We start from the raw sequence: 27703 nt of genomic DNA on the forward strand, positions 1-27703 counted from the left end.
GAAACAGGCTCCAGGCTCCGAGCCATCAGCCCAGAGCCTGACGCGGGGCTCGAACTCACGGACCGTGAGATCGTGACCTGGCTGAAGTCGGACGCTTAACCGACTGCGCCACCCAGGCGCCTCTATTACTAGCAACTTTTAAATTTATATTATTAACTTCTTTTTTGAATTGCTTATTCGTTTGCCTATTTTTCAATTTTTGGAGTTTAATTTATTTTGGGTATTTATAAGAGCAATTTATTTAAAATAATGTATCATTAAATATTGAAAGCAACAAAGTACGTGTTATAAAAATTCGTGTTATAGAAATCTGTAACACAAAATGAAAGTCTCCTATAAAACCCAGCTTGCTAGAAATAACCACTGTTAAAAATTTGGTGTCTATCCCAAGATATCCTTATGTAGTAAGGATTTTTTCCCTATTGTTTATCAAGTATGTTACAGATGTATTTTCTTTTTTTACTGTTTATTTTTTGAGAGAGAGAGAGCGCGAGCAGGGGAGGGGCAGAGAGGGAGACACAGAAGCCAAAGTCAGATGCTTTACCAACTGAGCCACCCCAGCGCCCCTACAGATATAGTTTCTAACTTTATATTTTGCCTTTAACATTGTTTCTATTTTAGTAATTAATGCATGTACATGGTATTATTAGAAATATGTAAATTATGTAGTAGAAAAACTAATTTTATAAAATAGCTTAAGTTGATTTTATAATTAATAAGCAATAGGTATTCATTATAGAAAAACCCAGAAAACACAAAGAAGGAAAAAGATCATTCTTAGTCTACCATTTAGAAACCGTATTTTGTGTTATATATATGTACTGATTTTGCATGAATGAGAGGGTCTCTGTATCCTTTAGTTTTTTTTTTAATTTCTTTTTTAATGTTTACTTTTAAGAGACAGAGAGACAGAAGAGGGCAGAGAGAGAGGGGGACAGAGGATTTGAAGCTGGCCCTGTGCTGACAGCAAAGAGCCCAATGCAGGGCTTGAACTCATAAACCATGAGAGCACGACCTGAGCTGAAGTCAGACGCTTAATTGACTGAGCCACTCAGGTGTCCCCTTAAATATTTTTAATAGAATATTTTATTATTGTTATTAGCCCCCCCAATATAACATTGACTCAATACTGTCACCTAATACACAAATTTTTCCATTTGTTCCACAAGTCTCTATAAGCTGCTTCTCCACCTCTCCCTCCCATTAAGATCAATCGATGTGCATACATTGTATTTGGTTGTCTCTTTTTTATTTATTTTTGTCTTGTCTCTTTAAACTCTTAATCTGAAACAGCCATCCCACCTCTGTTTTGTCTTTCATGACATTGACATCTTTGAAGAATACAGTGTAATTTTCTAGTGAAATGTCCCATATTCTGGAATTGTCTGGTTGTTTCCTGAAGATTAAATTTAGATTAAATATTTTTGCAAGAATACTACATTGATGATGATGTTGTGTATTTCCTGTGGCATCACATCAGGAGACACATAATGTGCAATTATTGGTGATGGTTGGATTAATCACTTGGTAGATGTATCTAGTGTATCCAGTAGATCTCTCTATTATAAAGGTACCTCTTCCTCTTTGTAATTAATAAGTAATTCATGGAGTGATGCTTTGAGCTGATAGGAAAATACTAATCCTCAAAGAACATTTACTCAGTGACTTTAGCATCCATTGATAAATCTTGCCTGAATAAATTTTCACACTACTGATTATAAAATGGCGACTCTCGGGACGCCTAAGTGGCTCAGTCGGTTGAGCATCCGACTTTGACTCAGGTCATGATATTGCGGTTTGTGAATTTGAGCCCCGCGTTGGGCTCTGTGCTGACAGCTCGGAGCCTGGAGCCTGCTTTGGATTCTGTGTCTCCTCCTCTCTCTGCCCCTCCTATGCTCATGCTCTATCTCTCTCTGACTCTCAATAATAAATAAACGTTTAAAAAAAAGGCAATTCTCTAATTCTCTCATTCCTTCTACATTTATTTGCAGACCTTATTTTGTAAAGAAGAGATTTTTTTTTCTTTCCTCACTTTTTAAAAGTTTTATTTATTTAAAAAAATTTTTTTAATGTTTTTTATTTTTGAGAGAGAGAGACAGAGTGTGAGTGGGGGAGGGGTAGAGAGAGAAGGAGACAGAATCTAAAGTAGGCTCCAGGCTCTGAGCTGTCAGCACAGAGCTGGACGTGGGACTTGAACTCACAGACTGTGAGATCATGACCTGAGCTGAAGGGACACCCAACCGACTGAGCCACCCAGACACCCCTAAAAGTTTTATTTGTTTAATCTCTGCACCATGTGGGGCTCAAACTCATGACCCTGAGATCAAGAGTTTCATGCTCCTCCTGAGCCAGCCAGGTGCCCCCTTTCCTTACTTTATTATTTTTTTAAAATTTTGTTTATTTATTTTGAGAGAGAGAGCATGTGTGCACAAGTGGGGGAGGCACAGAGAGAATCCCAAGCAGGCTCCATGCCATCATTGCAGAGCCTGATGCAGGGCTCAAACTCACAAACTGAGATCATGACCTGAGCTGAGATCAACAGTTGGATACCCAGCCAACTGCACCACCCAAGCACCCCCCTTTCTTTACTTTAATATCACTATGAATTCATGGATTCTTTTTTTATTCATTGTGTTATGATTTACCGTTGCCATTATTCATTTTGATGCTTGAATTATTTCAAATTTGGACAGTAGTTGCCCCTTTAGGCTGCCTCCTGTATCTTTTTGACATGTCCCCATCAGTCTTTGAGTATTTCCTTGCTGTTTGGCACAAATAATTCCAGGAACACATACTTTTCCTGCCTCAGACCTATGTTTTCCGAGGAGCCAGGTTTCTTTTAGTTGGAAATGGTATTTAGAAACCAAGGTCTGGACACCGAGGGTGCTCATTGTTGCTGGGGTTCCAGGTCCTTTTGGTGGACAGGGCTAGGAAATATATATCTCCAGTTTATACTGATCCTTCTAAATCAGATCCACTTTACCTTCTGCATCTCTTCTTGTACAGTGAGAACTCTGGTTCTCAACTGTGTGTGTGTGTTTTATATATATGTGTGTGTCCAGTTATTTTTCATGACTGCCTTATGGATAGGTCACAACGTATTTAATTTATTCACTCAACTACAAATGAACTGGTACTGGAACGCTGAACACTGAGCAAAACCAGACACAGTCCCTGCTCTCACACAACATCTGTTCTGGGGGGAGATAACCAAATTATCATAGTAATAGGTGTATAATTACAAAATGAGATGAGTACTTTGAAAGAAAGCAGAGTGGTTCTAGGAGAATATATGAACAAACAATGCTGATTGAGCCTGGTGACTTCAGCTGCATGAGTCCTGAAAGAAGAATGGGAGGTGACCAGATGCAGGAGGGTAAGGGAGAAAAAGGTCCTTCCAGACAGAACTGACCAGAAGGGAGCCCAGTGCTTCTGAGGAAGCACAAGAAGGCTGGAGGCCAGGGGAACTGTGAAGGAGGAAAGGCTGGGCAGTAACAATAGAGACAGCTGGCATTTATTAAGTGTTATCACATGCTACACAGAGATTTTATGTAATCTCCATGAAGGCCTTGTAAGATTGATGCCATTTTTTTCTTTCTATAATTTATTTTTTATAATTTACATCCAAGTTAGCACACGGTGCAACAATGATTTCAGGAGTATATTCCTTAAGCCCCTTACCCATTTAGCCCATCCCTCCTCCCATAACTCCTCCAGCAACCCTCTGTTTGTTCTCTGTATTTAAGAGTCTCTTATGTTTTGTCCTTCCCCTGTTTTTATATTATTTTTGCTTCCCTTCCCTTATGTTCATCTGTTTTGTACTTTGAAGTCCCATATGAGTGAAGTCATATGATACTTGTCTTTCTATGACTAATTTTGCTTAGCATAATACCCTCTAGTTCTATGCACGTAGTTGCAAACAGCAAGATTTCATTCTTTTTGATTGCCCAGTAATACTTCATTTTGTGTGTGTGTGTGTGTGTGTGTGTGTGTGTGTGTGTGTGTGTGTGTCTTCTTTATCCATTCATCCATCGATGGACATTTGGGGTCTTTCCATACTTTGGCTATTGTTGATAGTGCTGCTATAAACATTGGGGTGAATATGCCCTTTGAAACAGCACATCTGTATCCCTTGGGTAAATGCCTAGTAGTGCAATTGCTGGGTCATGGGGTAGTTCTATTTTTAATTTTTTGAGGAACCTCCATACTGTTTTCCAGAGTGGCTGCACCAGCTTGCATTCCCACCACCAATGCAAAAGAGATCCTCTTTTTCTGCATCCTCATCAACATCTGTTGTTGCCTGAGTTGTTAACGTTAGCCATTCTGACAGGTGTGGGGTGGTATCTCATTGTGGTTTTGATTTGTATTTCCCTGATGAGTGATGTTGAACATTTTCTCGTGTCAGTTGGTCATCTGGATGTTGTCTTTGGAGAAGTGTCTATTCATGCCTTTTGCCCATTTCTTCACTGGGTTATGTGTTTTTTGGGTGTTGAGTTTGATAAGTTCTCTATAGATTTTGGACACTAACCCTTTATCTGATACGTCATTTGCAAATATCTTCTCCTATTCCATTGGTTGCCTTTTTAGTTTTGCTGATTGTTTCCTTCACTGTGCAGAAGCTTTTTATTTTGATAAGGTCCCACCCAGTAGTTCATTTCTGCTTTGGTTTCCTGTGCCTCCAGAGACGTGTTGAGTAAGAAGTTGCTGCGGCCGAGGTCAAAGGGGTTTTTGCCTGCTTTTTCCTCGAGGATTTTGGTGGCTTCCTGTCTTACATTTAGGTCTTTCATCCATGTTGAGTTTATTTTTGTGTCTGGTTAAAGAAAGTGGTCCAGGTTCATTTTTCTGCATGTTGGTGTCCAATTTTCCCAGCACCATTTGCTGAAAAGACTGTCTTTATTCCATTGGATATTCTTTCCTGCTTTGTCAAAAATTAGTTGGCCATACGTTTGTGGGTCCATTTCTGTGTTCTCTATTCTGTTCCATTGATCTGAGTGTCTGTTTTTGTGCCAAAGATTGATGCCATTATTAACCCCAGTGTACAGTTGAGGGAACAGGTGTTGAAAGTTCTATCATTGGCACATAGTCACATAAGTAGGAGGCAAGAGAACTTGGATAGGAGAGCCTTCACTCTTCACTGCTTCCCTCTTTCACCTTCTGAGGTCAGTCCTTGTGGGTTCTTGCAGGCTATAGAAAAGATTTTGGATCCCAGCTGATACACTCAAAGACTGATTATGGATGTTTCAAAAAGATAAAGGAGGCAGCCTGGAATGACCAAATTTGAAATAACTTGAACATCAAAGTGAATAACAACAATGACGGATCATGACACAATGAATATAAAACGAATCCACGAGTTCACAGGAATATTGTATTAAAGAGAGAGAAAGAGGAAACTCTTCTTTACAAAAGAAGGCCTGCATACAGATGTAGAAAGAATGAGGGAATTAGGAAATCACCATTTTAGTTTTTTTAAAGTTTATTTACTTTGAGAGAGAACGTGAGCGGGGGAGAGTCAGAGAATCTCAAGCAGGCTCTGCACTGTCAGTGTGAAGCCCGATGAGGGGCTTGAACCCACGAACTGTGAAATCATGACCTGAGCTGAAATCAAGAGTTGGACACTTACGCGACTGAGCCACCCAGACTCTCCAGGAAATCAACATTTTATAATCATCAGGCAAAGGTTATTAATAGATGCTAAAGTCACTTGGGTAAGTGTTCAACTTGGAAGCTGAATTGCTATGTCCTGGAATATGCCTGTTTTTTGTTTTTTTTTTATTTTTTATTTTTTTATTTTTTTTATTTTTGGGACTGAGAGAGACAGAGCATGAACGGGGGAGGGGCAGAGAGAGAGGGAGACACAGAATCGGAAACAGGCTCCAGGCTCTGAGCCATCAGCCCAGAGCCCGACGCGGGGCTCGAACTCACAGACCGCGAGATCGTGACCTGGCTGAAGTCGGACGCTTAACCGACTGCGCCACCCAGGCACCCCGGAATATGCCTGTTTTGATTTTTGATACAAACATGCTTTGCATTTTTTTATGTATTGAATATAGGAGTTTTTTGGAATGCCTAGTATATGGGGTTGCAAGTTCTGGAAAAGTGTTCTTCCTGCAGAGCCTTTTCTCTGTAGCACTTCTGCAACTTGACCTTGGCTAGAGTTAGCATTTGAAGGGATTCTTGACCATGACAGGTTGTGGAACGAAGGGGGTTGGTGGCTTTAATAGTGCTCTGTGGGGCGTCTGGGTGGCTCAGTTGGTTAAGCATCCAACTTCAGCTCAGGTCATGATCTCACGGTCTGTGAGCTTGAGCTCCACGTTGGGCTCTGTGCTGACAGCTCAGACCTGGAGCCTGCTTCAGATTCTGTGTCTCCCTCTCTCTGCCCCTACCCTCCCCCCCCCCCCCACACGCTATCTCTCTCTGTCTCTGAAAAATGAATAAACCTTAAACATTTTTTTTTTTTTAAATAGTGCTCCGGACAGATAATACATAGAGCTCACATTTATGAAAATATTTACTGAAGTGATTGTGGGAACTTCCATGAACAACAAAAGCAAATTGACAAAATGTAGTCACCCCAAGATGAGGCCGGAAAAGTTCCCGTACAGTATCTTTCACCTGTTTTTTTTCCAGCAATTTCTGACTCTTTGTTCATCATCAATTTTAATTTTTGATTCCCTCAAGATGAGTACAACCTGGTGAAAGTCACAGAGCTGGTGGAGGCTGTATATGGTCCATACAAACCTTACCAACTGAAGTATGGCGACATGGAAGAGAAGAACGTCCTCATCCAGATCAGCGCTGTGCCCTTGGTAATGTCATAGTACTGCCGGTGGCCATCGAGGAATTATACGGTTTGCCAGCCACGGGGTTGGTGAAGTGGGGAGGTGGCATCAGGTGTGCAAAGAGTGGGAACAGGTGTGCAAAAACAGGCTCTTAATTACCTTGTGGGGTTTTCAATCCAAGTGTAAAATGAAACCACAGATATGCTACCAATTTTCTATTTAAAATCTCAAGTAAAGGTCCAGCAGAATGAGAGACTTAAATCTTTTGGGGATAAGTTGATGATCTCCCTGATTTGACAAATTCTTATTATGGCAGTCTTTTGTCTAAGGAATATATGGAAATGGGCACAGGAACTGTACATTCATGGACCCTGCCCCAGGGGCGGGTTTGCTTGTGCGGGCCTCCAAGGGGAAGAGAAGGCATTCCCATTACAAATATTAAGGTTATCTAGCATGAAGCGAGTTGACATTTAAGAGTAGATCTCACGCTAGTTAAACTCTGCTGCTTCCTGCCATTTTTCTGTTTTCCAGGGACATGCCTAGAAAGTCCGTTCCGCCTCAGTTACATTCTTGCCCCTGAAGGAAGCATTTTCCTTTTCCTACATTCTTCTGGAGTGTCTGATATGGAGAATTTGAATTCTAGCTTTAGAGCCAGGGGGGAGATGCCATCTTAATCACAGAAAAAGAAGAAAGAGATGAAAAATACAGGATTTTGATCCTGCTTTTCTGGCAGGAGTTCACATGTGTGATCTCACGGGCCACATCGATTTCCTCCCCTTGGGTCAGGCTCCCAGAGGGCTGTTGCCGCTTGGCGCTGTGTTTCTGCCACCTGACTTGGGTGGTTCTACCACGGGCGAAGAGGTTTGGAGGTCTCCTCCATCTTAATGTTGTCTATTCATTTGTTCTCGAGCCTGAGGCAGCTTTCGTTTGTCCATATTTGCTGACCAGGAGCACGGGGAGGTCATTGACTGTGTGCAGGAGCTGAGCCACTCTGTGAACAAGCTCTTCGCTCTGGCTTCTGCAGCTGTTGACAGATGCATCAGATTCACCAATGGCCTCGGGACCTGTGGCTTGCTGACAGCACTGAAATCCCTCTTTGCCAAGTAAGGCTGGGGTGTGGGGACAGGGCCAGCTACTCCGGAGGGCGCTCTCTGCCCCAGTTGAAAATGCGTGAGTTCTGTGTTCCTCCTGTGAGCCCTGGAGAAGCACCTGAATGGCCATGAATTTGGCAATGGCTAAATAAGATATGGTATATTTGTACAAGGGAACTCTATTTGGCAGTTACAGTATTAATAGGGCTACACATATCAACATTGATAGAGTTCATTGAGTGAAAAAAAAAAGCAAGTTGCAGGATCCTATGTAGAGTCTAATACAGTATGTGAAAACAACATACAAAAAATAGGGTATAATTTCCATAGCAGGGTTCAGCAGACTTTTTCTGCAGAGGGCCAGATGATAAGCATTTTAGGCTTTTGGGCCTTATGGTCAATAGAAACTTCGGTAGATGACACATAAATGAATGGGCATGGCTGTATTCCAGGAAAATTTCACTTACAAAATAGCCTAGAGTACCAATCCCTGTTCTGGATCTTGTTTTGTTTGTTTGTTTGTTTGTTTGTTTTCCATGCTTTAACATGCATTATATATTCCTGTAGAAGAGGTGTCAACAAACTCTTAACACATGAGCCAAATCTGGCCTGCCTTCTGTTTTTGTAAATAAAGTTTTATTGCAACACAGCCATGTCCATTCCCTTATCTATGGTCTATGAAGGTAGAAGTGAGTAGTTAGAGCAGAGACCTTGGGACCCTCAAAACCTAAAATAATGGGACCTTAGCAGAAAAAAGGTTTGCTGAGCTCTAATGCCTGGAAGGTTAGGCCACAAACTCAAAACATCTGTTATCTTTGGGGAGGTAGGGAAGGAGGGAAGGACTAGGGTGGTATTCATAGAGGATTTAGCTTTATTTGTTATTTTCTGATTTTTAAAAAAGCATATAGTCATGCATTTCTTGTGTAGCTAAAAATATAAAAATGAGAGAAATACATCATGTTAAGTGAAGGAGGTCAGTCACAAAAGACCACATGCTGTATGATTCCACCTGTATGAAGGATCAAAAACAGGCAAGTGGGTAGGAACAGAAAATAGATTCTCCCCTGGCTGAGGAGAGGTGGACATTTGGAGGAGATGGGGGTTCAGTACCAAAAGATACAGGGCTTTTTTTTCAGGTGATGAACATGTTCTCAAGTTGATCGGTGATGGTCACACAGCCCTGTGACTACACTAAGATCACTGGATTGTACTCTTTAAATGGGTGAATTGTGTGGTGTGTGAATTCCATTGCAACAGAGCTGTGGAGAGAAAGAAGAGGACACTAAATCACGCTGAGTTAGGAACAAGTGAGCAAGCAGCATAAGGCTGGATTTTCTGACCCGTGCAGTTGAGGCATGAGGGCCCTCAGGTCGGTCTGCTCCAGTCTCCCACTTAGAGACAAATATGTTCTTAGGCTCTCCAAAGACCTTCCTTTGGTAGCTTGTTCTAGAATGAAGTCACCCTCAGTCTCGAGAAATTTTTCTTTTAATTGAACTGAATGCTGTTTTCCTGTAGTAAATTTTAGGGAGCTTTTGGCATTCCAGAAATACTGGGCACGCCCCTGTGAGCTCTGAGGTCCGTGGTGCAGTGGGCAGTTACCACCTCCGGAGGGCAGCTCCCAGTGTAGACTTTAGGGCTGCCAAGGACCCACGCCCTGCTCTCAGACAGAGGTGCAGCCAGGTGAGCCCAGATGCGTTCACTTTTCTAAGAAGCATGAGCGACAAGTCTAATCAGACAAAACCACTTTCTGTCTCCAGCACCAGCCAGGACTTTGTGGATGGAAAGAATTTTTTATCGAGATATAAAAATGTTACTATAGGGGCGCCTGGGTGGCGCAGTCGGTTAAGCGTCCGACTTCAGCCAGGTCACGATCTCGCGGTCTGTGAGTTCGAGCCCCGCGTCGGGCTCTGGGCTGATGGCTCAGAGCCTGGAGCCTGTTTCTGATTCTGTGTCTTCCTCTCTCTCTGCCCCTCCCCCATTCATGCTCTGTCTCTCTCTGTCCCAAAAATAAATAAACGTTGAAAAAAAAAATGTTACTATAAAATAACAAAAATAATGCTGTAGAATAATTTTTTAGAATACAAAAAAGTATTAAAAAGTCAAAAATCTTCTTCCCTTCCTTTCTACCCTTAGTCCTTCTGCTCAGAAATACCCACTCTTGCACATTTTGCTTTTACTCTTTTAAAAGAAGTTGTCAGCTGCCTGGGTGGCTCAGTCGGTTAAGCGTCTGACTTTGGCTCAGGTCATGATCTCACGATTCGTGAATTTGAGGCCAGAGTTGGGCTTGCTGCTGTCAATGTGGAGCTTGCTTTGGATCCTCTGTCCCCCTCTCTCTCTGCCCCTCCCCTGCTTGCGTTCTCTCTCTCTCTCTCTCTCTCTCTCTCTTTCTTTCAAAAGTAAGTAAAACATTAAAAATTTTATATAGATAAAAGATTTTTCAGCTCTTCCCTCTGTAAAGAAAAATTTTTTATCAACCTTAACTATTATTATTTTTTTTAATTTTAGAGAAGGGGGGTGCCTGAGTGACTTGGCCGGTTGAGGTCTCTGACTTCGGCTCACTGTTCCCATTTGAGCCCCCATTCCCACTTGCTGCTGTCAGCGCTGAGCCTGCTTCAGATCCTCTGTTCCTGACCCCCCGACCCTCCCTGGTTCACATTTTTTCTCTCTCTCAAAAATAAATAAAACATTAAAAATTCTTTTTGGAGAGGGAGAGCAGGAGTGGAGGAGAGGAGCGGAGGGGGAGAGAAAGGGAGTCTTAAGCTGGCTCCACACTCAGTGTGGAGCCCAACTCGGGGTCCGATTGCACAACCCTGGGATCATGACCTGAGCTGAAATCAAGAGTTGGATGCTTAACTGACAGAGCCACCCAGGCGCCCCTCAACCTTAACTACTGTGTCTTGAGGGACTGGGTTTATTTAAGGCAGTTCCTCTCTCTTATCCCCTGCCCCTTTCAGCTCTCGTGAGTGATATTTTTACTTCCAGTTCTGTTGGTTATTTTGGTTACTTCATTAAAAAAAAAAAAATAACAGGGGCACCTGGGTGGCTCAGTCAGTTAAGCGTCCGACTTCGGCTCAGGTCATGTTCTCTTGGTTTGTGAGTTCGAGCTCCGTGTCGACCTCTGTGCTGACAGCTTGGAGCCTGGAGCCTGCAGCCTGCTTCGGATTCTGTGTCCCCCTCTCTCTCCGTCCTACCCCTGTTTGTGTTCTGTCTCTCTCTGTCTTTCAAAAATGAATAAACATGGGGCGCTTGGGTGGTTCAGTTGGGCGTCTGACTTCGGCTCAGGTCATGATCTCACAGTCTGTGAGTTCGAGCCCCGCGTCGGGCTCTGTGCTGACGGCTCGGAGCCTGGAGCCTGCTTTGGATTCTGTGTCTTGCTCTCTCTCTGCCCCTCCCCTGCTCACGTTCTGTCTCTCTCTGTCTCAAAAATAAATAAAACATTAAAAAAAATTTATTAAAAAAGAAACTAGGTCCCCTCTAGAAGGGAAGATTTTGAAGCTACCCCAGTAGCTGCTGTTTGTAAAATTAGGGCAATCAGAGTGAAGCTAACTGGAGCAGGGTTGGGAGGGGACATCGTTCAGTCATGGGGAGGGCATTAAGGACGGCAGGGGCACATGGGGGAGGTTAGAGGGGGCTGGCCTAACTTGAACTAGGGTAAAGCTATAGGATATAGCAACTGAGAAGGGGTTTCAGAATCAAGGGCTTCCCAACTACGACAGGAGTGTGGGCTTTGCGGTCGGAGCCACCTGGGCTTAGCCTTGGCTCTGATGCTTACCGGTTGGGGCCTCTGGGAGCCTCGGTGTCTTTTCGCTGAGTAAACTGAGGAGGCCATCTTCATGGCAATTGTGGGTATCAAGTGAAAGCATGTATTAGAGCCCCTAACACAGCGACTCTTACGTGGCAGGGACCCCCAGGAACATTTACTGTGAGAGAGAATCGGAAGGTTTGGGAACAAATGTGACAAAACTGCGATGTGGTGAACACTGTGGCCGAATGGACACCCCCTCCCCCAGTACTCTACTGCCTACTCGGCCTCCCAGAATGCCGTCCTGAGCTCCTGCAGAGCAAGGGCCTCGCTGCTTGGCATGTTCCTCTAAGACTTTTCCATCATAGCTGCGGGGCGGTGGCACAGTCGGTTAACCTCCTGCGGCTGAAGCACAGCCGTGTTCCTCAACATCCCTCTTCCCACCCTCCCCCGTCTGTTGGTCCTGGAGGCCCGTCCCCCTCCCACAAGGACTGACAGAAAGCTGTCCCTCCTTTTGGTACAAAGGGGAGGTGCCATGGGTGGATATCGGTTTCATGGCTCTCCCCCCTAAAGCCTTGGGCCCGTGTCCAGGGGGCCGCGGTGTCACTTGTAGTCAGCGCAGAGGTCTGAAGCAGTTTCTGCTGCCTGTGGCCTTTCTTTCCCCCACACCAGCTTGCTCTTCAGGCCTGTGCCCTGGGCGTCACATCCCACTTTCCTCGCTTTGAGCTAATGCTTTGGGGAGGGAGAGAGGTCAGGCTTCTTGTGAGGGACACAGATGGCCTAGGTTTTCAGGGAGCCTCGTGGTTTCCAGAGAACAGGACCTCCCCTGACCCTTTCCTGATACGCAAGGACCTGCACTTGTTCGTTCGTTTTCTAAGAGCTGTACGTCCTCAAAGTCACCACCACCCCACATCAGCTTGCATTTCCTACTTTCTGGGGGAACTTTTGTGTATATTACTTCGTTTATCTTATTTTATCATCACGCCAACCCTGTGAGGCAATTTAGCAGACGTCATTAAGGATGAGGAAGCTGAGGCCCAAAGACACCCACACACTTTGCCAAGGCCACACTGCCAGTCTGGCATTCGTTTGGGAACTGTTCCCAGGTGTCTCTTTTATGGCCAGCCCTGTGCTAATTTCTGGGGGAACGGTTATGAGCCACAAAGGGATAGTCCCTCTTCTCCAGGAGCTTCCAGCCTAGTGACAGCACGTGCTTCGAACACACACATGAAAGAAGCTGTCTGGTTAAACCTTTCCCATGAGGGAAAGCATGTGGTATACAGCGGGAGCAAACAGCAGTCTGATGAGGGAGGGTCTTCAGCTTTGAATCCAGTTTCGTGCTCCTGTGCCATTAAAGGTGGGCTCTCGCCTGCCATGGAGCTTGGCTGCTTAATCTAGATTTGGGGGGGAAGAATGCCACAGAAGTACCGGGGACTTTGGCGAGCTGCTTTATGGTGTCCTCGGTGATAGTCAGGTATCCTAGTGGGACGGTGATGTTTCAGGACAATTCCTTGGGCCAAGGAGTAATTGACCAGCCCCACCTCTCACCTGTCCAGTCACCAGAATCTTCATCTTAGTGGCTCTCCCCTTCCTTATCTTGAGCATCTCCCTTAAAGCTGCCCTTCCAGGTGAGAAAGATGGTCCTGCCATACAGAGGAGACCCTTCTGTGGTCAGAGTTCATGAGCAGTCGGACCGCTCGGCAGGAGCCTCTACAAAACGGTCTTGAGGTCCTTGGCCATTTGTCCAAAGCCACGTAATTCCAAGCGTCTTCAGATATGAGTTGACGTTGACATCCCCGTCTGTTTTGTTTTCTTTCCTCACAGGTACGTGTCCGATTTCACCAGTACTCTCCAGTCGATACGAAAGAAGTGCAAGCTGGATGATATTCCTCCCAACTCGCTTTTTCAAGAAGATTGGACAGCTTTTCAGAACTCCATTAGGTAAAATGAGGGCTGTGATTTTATTTTTTATTTAAGAGAGAGTTAGTTGTGAGTCGGGGACAGGGAGAGTAGAGGGAGAGAACCTTTAAAGTTTTTTATTTATGTATTTTGAGAGAGAGAATGCAAACGAGTGGGGGAGGGGCAGAGAGAGAGAATCCCAAGCAGGCCCTGTGCTGCCAGCACGGAGCCCAAAGTGGGGCTCAAACCCACGAACCGTGAGATCATGACCTGAGCCCAAATCAAGAGTTGGACGCTTAACCAACTGAGCCCCCCAGGCGCCACGAGATAGGGAGAGAATCTTAAGCAGGGGCTCAATCCCCTGGGATCATGTGCCATGGGATCATGGCCTGAGTCTAAATTGAGTCAGATGCTCAACTGAGCCACCCAGGTGCCCTGAGGGCTGTAATTTAAGCATGTGCCCCGTGTAGTAAGTAAGCATAAACATGCATCATATAATATGTAAAAATGATGAATGTGTTTGTAAGGGGTTCATTTCTTTTTCATCTTTCACTGCCTTTTTTTTTTTTTTTTTAATTTATTTTTGGGACAGAGAGAGACAGAGCATGAACGGGGGAGGGGCAGAGAGAGAGGGAGACACAGAATCGGAAACAGGCTCCAGGCTCCAAGCCATCAGCCCAGAGCCCGACGCGGGGCTCGAACTCACGGACCGTGAGATCGTGACCTGGCTGAAGTCGGACGCTTAACCGACTGCGCCACCCAGGCGCCCCCTGCCTTTTTTTTTAAAGCAAAACCTCTAGATTCTAAAAACAAGCCAGTTAAAACTAACAACAGCACCAGCAGCACCAGAAGGACCTCTCTCACTCCTAATGCATGAACAGTCTTTATGAGCTCCTTATCTCCTTTGGTGACTCACATTTTCTACTTGTGAGATATTTTTCCCCTTAGCCTATACTTTTTCAGGCCTAAAGTAACTTAGAACTTGCATGTTAGAAAATACACAGCTGATTGAATACTGTTTTTTTGTTTTGTTTTGTTTTGTTTTTTGTTTTTTTTGTTTTTTTTTTTTTCAACGTTTATTTATTTTTGGGACAGAGAGAGACAGAGCATGAACGGGGGAGGGGCAGAGAGAGAGGGAGACACAGAATCGGAAACAGGCTCCAGGCTCCGAGCCATCAGCCCAGAGCCCGATGCGGGGCTCGAACTCACGGACCGCGAGATCGTGACCTGGCTGAAGTCGGACGCTTAACCGACTGCGCCACCCAGGCGCCCCGAATACTGTTTTTATTATCTTTATTTTTTTTAATTTTTTAAGATTTTATTTTTTAAAGTAATCTCTACACCCCATGTGGGGAGCTCGTACCCACAACCCTGAGAGCAAGAGTCACACACACTCTACTGACTGCGCCAGCCAGGTGCCCAGATCCTGTTTTTAGATTTAAGCACCATACCCCTAAGTGATAAGGCAGCATTATCTGGCCTGAAAAGGTCCATGTAAGAGTTCCATGACAGGCATTGAGGTGACCCTTCCAAATGGTTGTTCAGGGCCAGATTCTGGGGTAGCCCCTATGACCTGTGAGCCAATAGATAGACCCCTGTTGCCCCAAGCCCTGAGGCCTGGTGGGAATGTGATCAGCAGTGGCCTAAGAAGGTTTGGTCCTTGAAAGTTCTAGCCAGGAGGTGCAGACTGCATCAGGAGCCAGATCAGACCTACGGACATGGTTTGTTTGATCACATCATTTAAAAAATTTTGGGTGAGTTTTCAACATTTAAAAACCAGTTTTAACATAATCCAGATTTCTAATTTTTTAAAAATGTTTATTTATTTTTGAGAGAGAGAGGGACAGATGTGAGCAGGGGAGGGGCAGCGAAAGAGGGAGATACAGAATCTGAAGCAGGCTCTGAGCTGTCAGTACAGAGCCTGACGTGGGGATCGAACCCTCGAGTCTTGAGACCGTGACCTGAGTTGATGTCAGACACTTAACTGACTGAGCCACTCAGGTGCCCCAGTTCAGATTTCTAATATCACTTAAAGCTTGGAAGCTCTAGAAGCACTGGGTTCACTTCCTGGGGCTGACAGCTGAAGTCCCAGTAGCCTGGCCATATGTTCTCTTGTGCCCTTGCTCTCCCACTACTGTGCATGGTAGTAGCTCTACTATTAGGCCGAGGTCAAAAGCAATCAAGAATTTCTTTTCCCTGGGAATGCAAGCTGGTGCAGCCACTCTGGAGAACAGTATGGAGGTTCCTCAAAAAACTAAAAATAGAACTACCCTGTGACCCAGCAATTGCACTACTAGGCATTTATCCACAGGATACAGGTGTGCTGTTTCTAAGGGATACATGCATCCCATGTTTATAGCAGCACTACCAACAATAGCCAAAGGATGGAAAGAGCCCAAAAGTCCATTGATGGATGAATGGATAAAGAAGATGTGGTATATATATGCAATGGAGTATTACTCGGCAATCAAAAAAGAATGAAATCTTGCCATTTGCAACTACGTGGATGGAACTGGAGGGTATTATGCTAAGTGAAATAAGTCAGTCAAAGAAAGACAAATATCATATGACTTCACTCATATGAGGACTTTAAGAGACAAAACAGATGAACATAAGGGAAGGGAAACAAATAATGTAAAAATGGAAGGGGACAAAGCATAAGAGACTCATAAATATGGAGAACAAACAGAGGGTTACTGGAGGGGTGTGGGGGGGGATGGGCTAAATGGGTAGGGGGCACTAAGGAATCTACTCCCGAAATCATTGTTGCATTATATGCTAATTTGGATGTAAATAAAAAAAAAAAAAAAAGAATTTCTTTTCCTTAAAACTGCTCTTCAGGGATGTACATTCAGAAGAGGGAGGCTGCTCTTCACCCACTTGCCTGACCCCTGGCCTAGGTAGTGTGCACAGGGTGCTGGTGCCACCTGTAGGTCTCAGCATGGTGGCCCACACATCCGGCACATCCAGACCCTGGATCTGCTCTGATCCAGGGCCTCCCAGGGATCATTTCTTCATGGGCTCTGATCTGGACTTTTATTTTGGGAGGATGAAATTTAATGTTCTAGATGCTAACTGTATCCCCTATCGTCGTTGGTGGCTTGGTACACCAGAAAATACTATGTACAAGGTTATTCTGTTGTACCTGAGGCAAGTGAAAAGTGGAATATTTCACTTTCTCATAAACCTTTCTTATGATGGAATGCCTAGATACCCCGGTGATGATAGGCACTTTTAGAGAAAGTTAAAAATTAACTAGACTTTAGATGTTTTTTAATCCTTGGATTTGTCCTGACATTATAGTTTGGTGTTGAAGGACTCAGCACCTGGAGTTGGAGGCCCAGCATAAAATTACTTGAAAATTAAAGGATTATTAAATACAGGTATGATGGTCATTCAGGCTTATCTCTGAGAAGCCAAGTGGATTAATCTTCATCTGCCTTTCATGTGATCAGAGAGATAACTTCTAGTATCAAAATAGTTTTCTTTGCCTTGTAAATAGCAGACATCTAACAAATACTAAGTAATGAATTTTGATTTTTAAATTTAAATTTAATTTTTTTTAATCCCCTTTATCTATTTCACCTGTCCCTCTACCCATCTCCCCTCTGGCGATCACCGGTTTGTTCTCTGTATTTACAACTCTGTCTCTTTTTTTCTTTGTTTTGTTTCTTAAATTCCACATATGAGTGAAATCCTGTGGTATCTTTCTGACTGACTTATTTCACTTAGCGTTATACCCACTAGATCCATCCATGTTGTTGCAGATGGCAAAATTTTTCATTCTATTTTATGGCTAATAGTCCAGTGTGTGTGTGTGTGTGTGTGTGTGTGTGTGTGTGTGTGTGTGTGTGTATACACACATACATGTATGTGGTGTGTGTGTGTATATATGTATATATTATATATATATAATATACACATACCTATATATATGTGTATATATATATATATTATATACCCATACCTGTATATATATGTATATATATAGGTATGTGTATATAGGTGTATGTATAAATACCTACATACATATATACATACATACCACATACACTTTATCCAAGTGTATATGGTATTTATGGATGGACATTTGGGTTGCTTCCATGTCTTGGCTATTGTAAATAATGTTGCAATAAACATGGGGGTGGGTATATCTTTTGAATTAGTATTTTTGTTTTCTTTTGGTCAATAGCTAGTAGTGAAATTACTGGAGCATATAGTAATTCTATATTTACTTTTTTGAGGAAACTCCATACTGTTTTCTACATTGGCTGCACCAGTTGCAATCCCACCAACATCACAGGAGGGTTCCTTTTTCTCCACATTCTCGCCAATGCTTATTATTTCTTGTATTTTTGATTGTAGCCATTCTGACAGGTGTGAGGTGGTATCTCATTGTGGTTTTGATTTGCATTTCCCTGGTGATGACTGATGCTGAGCATGTTTTCATGTGTCTGTTGACCATTTGTGTATCTTTTTTGGAAAAACATCTATTCAGTCCTCTGCTCATTTTTTAATTGGATTATTTGGGTTTTTTGGTGTTGAGTTGTATATATTCTTTATATATTTTGGATATTAGCCCATCATTTGCAAATATCTTCTCCCATTTAGTAGATTGCCTTTTTGTTTTGTTGATGGTTACTTTCATAAAAAGCAAAAGCTTTTTATTTTGATCGTGTAGTCCCAATAGTTTAATTTCACTTTGGTTTCTCTTGCCTGAGGAGACATGTTTAGAAAAATGTTTTTATGGCTGATGTCAAAGAAATTACTGCCTATATTTTCTCCCAGAAGTTTTATGATTTCAGGTCTCATATTTAAGCTTTAATCCATTTTGAGTTTATGTTTGTGTGTGGTGTAAGAAAGTGGTCCGGTTTCATTATTTTGCATGTTGCTGTCCAGTTTTCCCAACACCATTTGTTGAAGAGATTTATTTTTCTCCTTTGTATATTCTTGCCTCCTTTGTTGTAGATTAATGGACCCTGTATGCGTGGGTGTATCTCTGAGCTTTCTATTCTGTTCCATTGAACTATGTGTCTATTTTTGTGCCAACGCCATACTGTTTTGATTACTACAGCTTTGTAGTATATCTTGAAATCTGGAATTATGATGCCTCCAGCTTTGTTCATCTTTCTCAAGGTTGCTTTGGCTATTTGGGGTCTTTTGTGGTTCCCTTCAGGTTTTAAGATGATTTGTTGTAGTTCTATGAAAAATGCTGGTGGTATTTTGATAGGGCTTCCATTAAATCTATAGATTGCTTCCAGTAGTGGAGACATTTTAACAATGCTGTTTCTTCCAGTCCCTGAACATGGAACATCTTTCTATTTGTACCATCTTCAATTTCTTTCATTAGAGTTTTATAGTTTTCAAAGTACAGGTCTTTTATCTCTTTGGTCAAGTGTATTCCTAAGTGTTTTATTATTTTTGGTACAGTTGTAAATAGGATTGTTTTCTTAATTTCTCATTCTGCTTCTTCATTATTAGTGTAAAAAATATAACAAATTTCTATGCACTGATTTTGTATCCTTTGACTTTACTGAATTCATTGATCAGTTCTAGCAGTTTTTTGGTCGACTCTTTAGGGTTTTCTCTATATTGTATTATGTCATCTGCAAATAGTGAAAGTTTTACTTCTTCCTTACCAATTTGGATGCCTTCTATTTCTTTTTGTTGCCCGATTGCTGAGGCTAGGACTTCAGTACTATGTTGAATAACAGTGGTGAGAGCAGACATTCTCGTCTTCTTCCTGACCTTAGGGGAAAAGCTCTTCTCTGTTTTTCATCATTGAGGATATTAGTTGTGGGTTTTTCAAAAATGGCCTTCATTGTGTTGAGGTATGCTCCCTCTAAACCTACTTTGTTAGAGAGTTTTTATCATGAATGGATGTTGTACTCTGTCAGATGATTTTTCTGCATCTATTAAGATGATCATATGACTTTAAAAAAATGTTTATTTGGGGGCACCTGAATGGCTCAGTTGGTTGAGTGTCAGACTTTGGCTCAGGTCATGATCTCACAGTTCGTGAGTTCAAGTCCCGCATCTGGCTCTGTTCTGTGCTGACAGCTCAGAGCCTGGAGCCTGCTTCAGATTCTGTGTCTCCCTCTCTCTCTGCCCCTCCCACTCATACTCTGTCTCTCTCTCTCAAAAATAAAGATTAAAAAAAAATTTTAAAAAAATGTTTATTTGTTTTGAGAGAGAGAGTGTGAACAGGGGAGGGGCAGAGAGAGAGAGAGTGAGAGAGAGAATCCCAAGCAGACCCTGTGCTGTGAGCACAGAGCCTGACATGGGGCTCGATCTCATGAACTGCAATATCAAGACCTGAGCCAAAATCAAGAGTCGGATGCTTAACCGGCTAAGCCATTCAGGCGCCTCTGATCGTGTGATTTTTATCCTTTCTCTTGTGATCTGTCACGTTGATAGATATGCAAATATTGAACCACCACTGCATCCTGGGAATAAATCCCACTTGATTGTGGTGAATGATTTTTTAAATGTATCGTTGATTTTTGAATTTTATTTTAAAGTTTTTAAAAATTTATTTAAATAAGTAATCTCCGCACCTCATGTGGGGCTCCAACTCACGACCCCGAGATCAAGAGTTGCATGCTTGGGGCGCCTGGGTGGCGCAGTCGGTTAAGCGTCCGACTTCAGCCAGGTCACGATCTCGCGGTCTGTGAGTTCGAGCCCCGCGTCGGGCTCTGGGCTGATGGCTCAGAGCCTGGAGCCTGTTTCGGACTCTGTGTCTCCCTCTCTCTCTGCCCCTCCCCCGTTCATGCTCTGTCTCTCTCTGTCCCAAAAATAAAATAAACGTTGAAAAAAAAAAAAATTAAAAAAAAAAAAGAGTTGCATGCTCTTCCGACTGAGCCAGCCAGGTGCCCTGGTTTTTAAATTTTAGATTGGAAGTGTTTCCAACCCGTTTTCTTAAGGACAAAGCCCCAGAGCTCCTCAGTAGTTTGGAAATGTAAGATCATTTGACCTGTAGACAGAACTGTGATTCGAAGCAGAGAGGCCTGCGACTTGAGGGCATTAGAAGGGGGTGACTTTTACCTTCTCCATGAATTACTAATTAGTAAAACACGTCAGGTAGACTGTCAAATGGTTAACCACTTTTCCAGAAACCAGCCCCACCAAAAGGAGTGAATAGCTAGAATTTTTATGAATGAGATAATGTTTGTCCTGTGTCAACATTTCAGATACTTGAAGTGCCTTTTGTTTTGTTTAGGATAATAGCTACCTGTGGCGAGCTCCTGCGGCAATGTGGGGACTTCGAGCAGCAGCTAGCAAACAGGTAGGTGACGGCTGTGGGCAACAGCTAGCAAACAGGTAGGTGAGGGCTGTGGGCGAGTCCCTGGGTTTTTGGGAAGAACCAGATAGAACGCACAGCACAGCAATGACAACATATGGTCAAATCTGGAAGCCACACAGCTCGAGGACTAACAAATACTGAGCACCTAAAAAGGGCAAGGCTCTGAGCTATTTGGCAGTGGTCACAAAGTTTTGGTTAGATATGGAAGTTTCAGCCCAAGTGAGGAAACAGTACATGTTGTCTCCAAATTGTAATTGGGCTGGATTCCCACTGCTTGTTTGTAAGTTAGTTATTGGGACTCACAATAAATTTCTCCATAGAAACAGCATTGTAGGTGGTGGTGAATTCACCTGGGGGAGCCCATAGAATCGGGATTAATCCAGCCAGCCTTCCAGGTTCTGCAGAATTCTGTGGTGCCGGGGGTGGTGTGTGTTGAAGGAGGGTTTCCTTTCTCTCCCCTAACTCTGACCCCTTTCTCTATTCTGATACCTGCCAGGGTTTTCCATTGCCCTGCAGTGGCCCCTTTCAGATGAGTTTTCCTGAGACTCAGAGGGCTCCAGACTCCCAAATTTCCTTCCTTCTTTCTTCCAGCTAAATTTCCCATTCCCTTGGGACAGCTGATTTCTGTGTTTTCCAGGAGCTGGGGGAAGAAATCTATTTCGTACAGTTGTGTGAGGGCCTAGCAGCAGCCCCATCACCTCTTTCTGGGATAATTCTTTATTGTCCTAAAGCAATCCGGACAGGAAGGAATTTCTGGCAGTGGTCTATTGTGAAATGAAAGCTCCGGGGGGTGCGGGGGGGGAGTGGTTGGTGTGGGGTGTACACAACAACACATCCACCCCGTGGGAAGTAGGGATGAGTTGCTGAGGAACAGGGTCAGTGCTCCAAGTCAGCTGTTTTTTGTTTTTTGTTTTTTGGTTTTTTTTTTTTTTTTGGCCACTTCTTGTCTTCTTTCATTTCTGAGTCCACAGACCGTCTTCAAGTCCCACAATCTCCCACAGTGGTTTTCGTTCTGGGCAGCTGTCTTATAGCTGGCTAGGATGTGCAACTGTTTATAACTCCCAAACAGCCCAGCACAGAAATTATGTGAGTTCCTGGAATGAATAAAACCGGACACCCCAGGCATATAGTGGAGTGTGTAGATAGTATAAATGCAGTAACCAATAACCCTCTGCACACACTCGTGCCGACATGCACACAGGCACATACTGTGGGGGAGCCTGTGGTGGAGGGCCAGTGGGTCAGGGTTTTCAGAGGCATCCTAGGAAGAGCTGAAAATGTCACATTTATGTATTTGAAAGAAAGGCATGTAGCTTATTTTATTAATTTCAGTAGTGATTATAGCCTGGCCCCAACTCATTGCAAAGATTAAAACAGTTCATAAGTATGCAAAATAAAAATGAAAACTCTACTCACGTGAAAAATCCTCTCTAGAAGAAACATTATTATTATTATTTTTTTCAATGTTTATTTATTTTTGGGACAGAGAGAGACAGAGCATGAACGGGGGAGGGGCAGAGAGAGAGGGAGACATAGAATCGGAAACAGGCTCCAGGCTCCGAGCCATCAGCCCAGAGCCTGACGCGGGGCTCGAACTCACGGACCGCGAGATCGTGACCTGGCTGAAGTCGGAAGCTTAACCGACTGCGCCACCCAGGCGCCCCTAGAAGAAACATTATTAACATCTCCCCCCACCCATAATTTACTGAGCTCTGACATTGAGGACTTTACATGAATTAAGTCATTAATCCTCCCAGTGGCCAAAGAGGTAGGTACTGTTCTTATCCCCATTTTTACAGACGAAGAAACATCGAGGCACGGAGTCTGGCACAGGTAGTAACTTAAGTAAAAATAAATGATCTGTGGAAATAGCTGTGTCTGAGGTCATGGAACCACGACACGAGGCCATGATTGGAACCTGGACGTCAGCTGAGCCGTCCAGAGTGTGTCACCCCCACACTGTCTTTCTCACAAGTTAGCATCTCTCCTTGGACTTGGATTTCTCTGCATGTGTAAAGCAGACATCTTTCCATATCAGGACACATAGGTTTTCCTTAATCTTTTAATGAAAGTGAATATTACATTCTAGAAGGAAAAGAAAAATCTGGTTAGGAAGCTGAATGGGGACGTGGTAGATAAAGGATGAGCCTCTCTCTCCACCTGCATTTTGCAGCCCAGAGAAGCTGAAAGGCTGGCCTGAGCTTTGGCGTGAGATGAGAACAGACTGGGTGTATCCAAGGGAGCCTCTCTGAGAGGCGATATCATTCTGAAAGCACTGAGCCTGGAAAGGCAAAAGAGTGACAGTCATCATCTGTGTTCCCATCAGGGAGGCCACGTGTGGCAGCTGCCTGTAAAACTTACCTGCCTGTCAGTCTCCCCTGGGGAGCCCAGACTCCACTTGGCCCAAGGGCCACTCCTCTCCCCACCACCCCCTGGGTGGCAGAGTCAGTAGCTGGAAACACTCCAGACGGCTTCAGCGACAAGAGTGACATTGGCTCTTGGGCTCTTAAGATCACCTCGCAGAAAGGGATCATTTTGCGATTTATGGGCTGAGTGCCACTAGAAGGCTTTTTCTCGCACTGGGCAAGTGGGGTGAGATGCCAGGGAGATTGCTACGGCCCCTCTGCATGTTTGCAGCACCCACCACTTAACTTTTGGCCCAGTGGTGTTTTCACTGGGATGAGGTCTCAGTTCAGCGGGAAATCAGGTTTGGGGGATCCGTTGTAAATTTACAGGTTTCCATGGCTTGTGAAGAAGTGGCTAACAACTTTTAGTGAAAGGAAATGAATTGAAGAAGCAGATGGAAGTGTAACGTTAGTCTCTCCCTCCTTTGTGCATATTGACTGCATTCTCCTGCCACGTTGATGGAGGTTGGACTCCCCGGTTAATCTCTGAGCTACTTGAGGTCGAGGACTGTTTAATTATCTGACATTCCCAAGACCTGCTTATAGCCCATTCCAATGATGAGAAGACATTTCTTTATGAGTGAAGAAACCCAGTGGTTTCAGTAAGATTTAGTTCATAGCACTAGCAAACACACGTCCTAGGAAGTCAGAGTCTGATGATTAGATCATCTAATGGTGTCTGTCTGGATGAAGAGGAGGCTGGGGAGGAAAAGATACCATTCATTCCTTGGGGTTGGAGCTACATTTATTCCTCTTTTTTTTTTTTTTTTTTTAAGGTTTGGTTCTTATTGTAGAGCTTACTATAGTGACATTTTAAACTGTGATCTTTAATACTTAAAACATTCCTGACTTATCTGGTTTTCTTCAGTTTCCCCCAGCCGACAGTGGAGACACGTATGGCTGTGACCCTGCCAAGGGGAACTGATTTCCCAGAAGGCAGCTCTCGGCTTCCTGCTTGCCAAACCCAGCGTCCCCTGCCATGGGCCAGGCCCTGTGCTCATTGCTGGGTGGGGGGAGAACCCCCCCATTTTTTCTTCACAGATAGTGAAGACTTGGAAGTAAGGGTGGCAGGAATAGGCCACAGTTTGGCAGACAAAAGAGCCAGCCGAAATAACCTGTAGTTTAAGCAAGAGGGAAAACCGTAACTCTTTAGTGGCAGAGGCAGGTAGCTGCTTTTGTCAACAGCGGTTCCTGAAGAAGGGCCCGTCCCCACCATTTGTTTGCAAGTACACGCATTCCTTGATAGGCTCACTGGACTTGTTTTTTAATTTTTAATTAAAAAAATATTTATTTCTAAGAGAGTATGTGCATGCACAGGGATGGGATGGGGCAGAGAGAGAGAGAGAGAGAGAGAGAGAGAGAGAGAGACAGAGAATCCCAAGCAGGCTCCATTCTATCAGTGTAGAGCCTGATGCTGGGCTTGAACCCACACACCGTGAGATCATGACCTGAGCTGAAATCAAGAGTCGGAGTCTTAACCAAGTCACCCAAGCGCCCCTGGACTTTTTTTTTTTTTTAAAGTGCGTGCACCTAAAAGCTGCCAGGTCCGCAGCAATTCCTTTCATGAGAAATTATGGTGAAGGAGGGGTTACGGAGTTAGCCACACTCGGGACGTAATACAGTGTCTCTCCTCCTGGTGGCATATGTTCACGTAGTGCTGTGCAATTTCGGACGTATAGACCAGATGGTAGAGCTGGGCTTGGGGGAAACAGGAGGATTTGCAGCATCCGTCAGGGAAGGTGCCCTTGGTGGAGACAGAAGATGGAGATTCAAGCCCTAAAGATTGGCTGTCCTTGAGAACCTCCCCCAGGCATTGTTCCTTCTCGGAGCAATTGGAAAGCGCCTGCTTCTCTCAGTAGATCTCTGTGTGGCACCTAAGCCACGAAAGTAAACCATACAGGACGGTTGAAGACAAACGCCACTCCGGCCTGGCTATGTGATAGCGAGTCCTGTGGCTGGAGGTGTGCTTTGACGTGCTGCCACCACTGTCCTGGGACCGACTCTCCTGCCCCTGTCTGGTGCTGCTGTGGCCAAGGTGCCCACCAGCAGCCTGTGGCTTTGTTCCACACAGTGATGGTCACAGAGCGAGAAAGGGCTGCACAGAACATGTATAGTGTTCCAGACCGTAGTCAACCGAGCACTGCTCCGTGTAGGCTGTATGTCACATTAGGAAGGTGGCATATTCCGGTGGTCTGAGTGTTAAATAGGAAATGAAAACACCTGGTGTCTCATGCATCTGACGTGCAGCTCACGCCTCAGTGGTGAAGGATGTCTTCCTTTCCTTATAAAATGGACCCGAAATCAATCTGCCTCAAAAGCATATCCTGGGATTTTAGTAAGGAGCAAGCTGAATGCCCCAAGGAGGAAGTTCCCCACAAATAGCTCAGGACATAATGGTCATCACTTTCATTTCAGGATCTTGTCCACAGCTGGCAGGTATCTCTCGGACTCCTACAGCCCTCGGAACCTGGCCGGCTTTCAGGACAGCATCTTGACAGACAGGAAGAGCTCTACCAGGAACCCATGGCAAGAATATAATTACCTCCAGAAAGATAACCCTGCTGAATATGCCAGTTTAATGGAAATACTTTATACCCTCAAGGTATGAGACCAGACGGATGGCATTCTTGCACATGGAAGCTTTTCTCTCGTCACCCCTTCCCTGATCCAGGCTTTCTGGCTCTGTGGGGTGGCTGTGGTCTGCAGCGTGCCCCACTGCCACTTCTCTGTCTCACTCACATCATGTTTTCAGGAGCTAATAAACGAAACTGGGTCAGAACCGGTGGATACATAGGTGTAGGAGGTGGATAAGTGGAGCTTTATTACTGACGAAAGGCAGGCGGGAGAGCATGGCTTCAGACGTGTGTCCAGATGGGCTTGCCGTAGTCAGACTTGCGTGGGGATAGGTGGGGCAGGTAGCCCCTGGCTCCAGTCTGAGGACAGTCCCCTCTTAATGGCAGAGAGGGGACCAGAGTGTGTACTGCTTGCTGGTGGGCAGGAGCCACAGAGGAGGCCCCCAGCCCTTCCATGGGGGAAGTCCAGCCTCTTCCCCAGGGGAGGGACGAGGGGTGGAGAAAAGCCAGAGGAAGCCTCCTTAGCAAGTGCGTCCTCATAGGAGCAGGAGGACCCGGGGGGACGTGTTCCCTCCGAGCTGTCCTTTAGCTTAAGCTCTTACTTGATCTACCACAGTGCTGCCCTTGACTCTGAGCTTTGGGCCCCTTGGGGTCCAGGGACAGAAGAACTTCCCAATAAATGGAATGAGCCACACAGCAACTTTTGAATGGCCCCAGGATCCTAGGAGGGCTGCAACATCCCTTCCAGAACCATCTCCCCATCCCCTGGTCGGGTTCGAATAGACACTGCTGTTCTCATGGCAACAAATGCAACCTCAGAGTGTCCTACCAGGCCTTGAGCTCTGGGGGCGACTGCACAGTGATCCTCTGGACATGTCTGAGGCTTCCTTGTTGCCCTCACACGGTCTCAGATTTGCACTTAGGCACACCAAACACTTCTTAAAACACTTGTCCAGGCTCATTCATCCATGCTTCCGAGATTAGGTGAAAGCAGTTGTGTTTATCTTTATTGCTGATCTGATTTAGTTTGTTGTAATCGGTTCATTTATAATAGCAAAACCAGGGTTACATTTTCCATCTCTGTATTTTCTCAGGCGGTTTGGAATTCCCTGGGACTCGTATAGGTTGTGCGCGCTTTGCTGTATAGTCAGGTGTAACTGAGTTGACCTTGCTGGGAATCAGGCTTCTGTCTCCCAGTCTTGTCTATACCTGACACTTATCGTTTTCTCCTTCTTCCTCTATCCCCGAGGAACAGCCACAGGTTAATTTTTCCTACACTTCCAGTCCATCAGCTTGTGTGAGCTCAGAAGAATCAGAATTACCTGGAAAAGTGAATTTAAAACAGTGCTGCCTGGGCCCACACCCCTGCTGGACTCCGATTCAGTAGCCCTGAGGTGGAGCCTGTGCACCTGTAATCCAGCATGTTCCAAAGCAGGTGCCAGGGCACAACCAAGCTTGGGAACACTACTGTATAGACCTGTCCCCTCACTGTTTTCCTCTCAGTGGCTTTTCAAAACTGTCAAACTAGCTAAAACCTTGGTTACAGCCAGGCCCTAATAGCCTTTTGTGTTTTCTTGTCTTAGGAAAAAGGGTCAAGTAACCACAACCTACTGTCTGCATCTCGCATGGCCCTGACTCGACTTAACCAGCAGGCCCACCAGCTGGCTTTCGATTCCGTTTTCCTGCGCATCAAACAGCAGCTGCTGCTTGTTTCCAAGATGGACGTGAGTTTCCCACTGACTGCAGACACCCCCCTGGGCACTGGCTCCTTCCCAAGCATTTTTTAGTGTGGGCACCGCCTCCTCCCACCCCCCAGGAGCTTTAGGAGGAACCGCTCTAACTCTCCTGGCTGAAAGGCCCACCTTACAGACTCACTGTTCCCTTGCAACTCGCTGCTTAGCAAGAATT

General features: G+C 44.6%; 1 protein-coding gene across 2 annotated transcripts in view; it reads left to right on the forward strand.

Annotated features, from left to right (window-relative positions):
* The window catches only part of COG7 (component of oligomeric golgi complex 7), an 89883-nt gene that overhangs the window by 40220 nt on the left and 21960 nt on the right, over positions 1 to 27703 (forward strand). For both annotated transcript variants that reach the window (XM_047839525.1, XM_047839524.1), the window contains 6 exons: positions 6682 to 6809; positions 7731 to 7885; positions 13440 to 13556; positions 20734 to 20799; positions 25638 to 25824; positions 27379 to 27519. In XM_047839525.1, coding sequence (XP_047695481.1) covers positions 6682 to 6809; positions 7731 to 7885; positions 13440 to 13556; positions 20734 to 20799; positions 25638 to 25824; positions 27379 to 27519 — 794 coding nt within the window. The remainder of the gene's footprint in view (positions 1 to 6681; positions 6810 to 7730; positions 7886 to 13439; positions 13557 to 20733; positions 20800 to 25637; positions 25825 to 27378; positions 27520 to 27703) is intronic.

This window comes from Prionailurus viverrinus, chromosome E3 (assembly GCF_022837055.1).
Source record: "Prionailurus viverrinus isolate Anna chromosome E3, UM_Priviv_1.0, whole genome shotgun sequence".
Taxonomy (NCBI): Eukaryota; Metazoa; Chordata; class Mammalia; order Carnivora; family Felidae; genus Prionailurus; species Prionailurus viverrinus.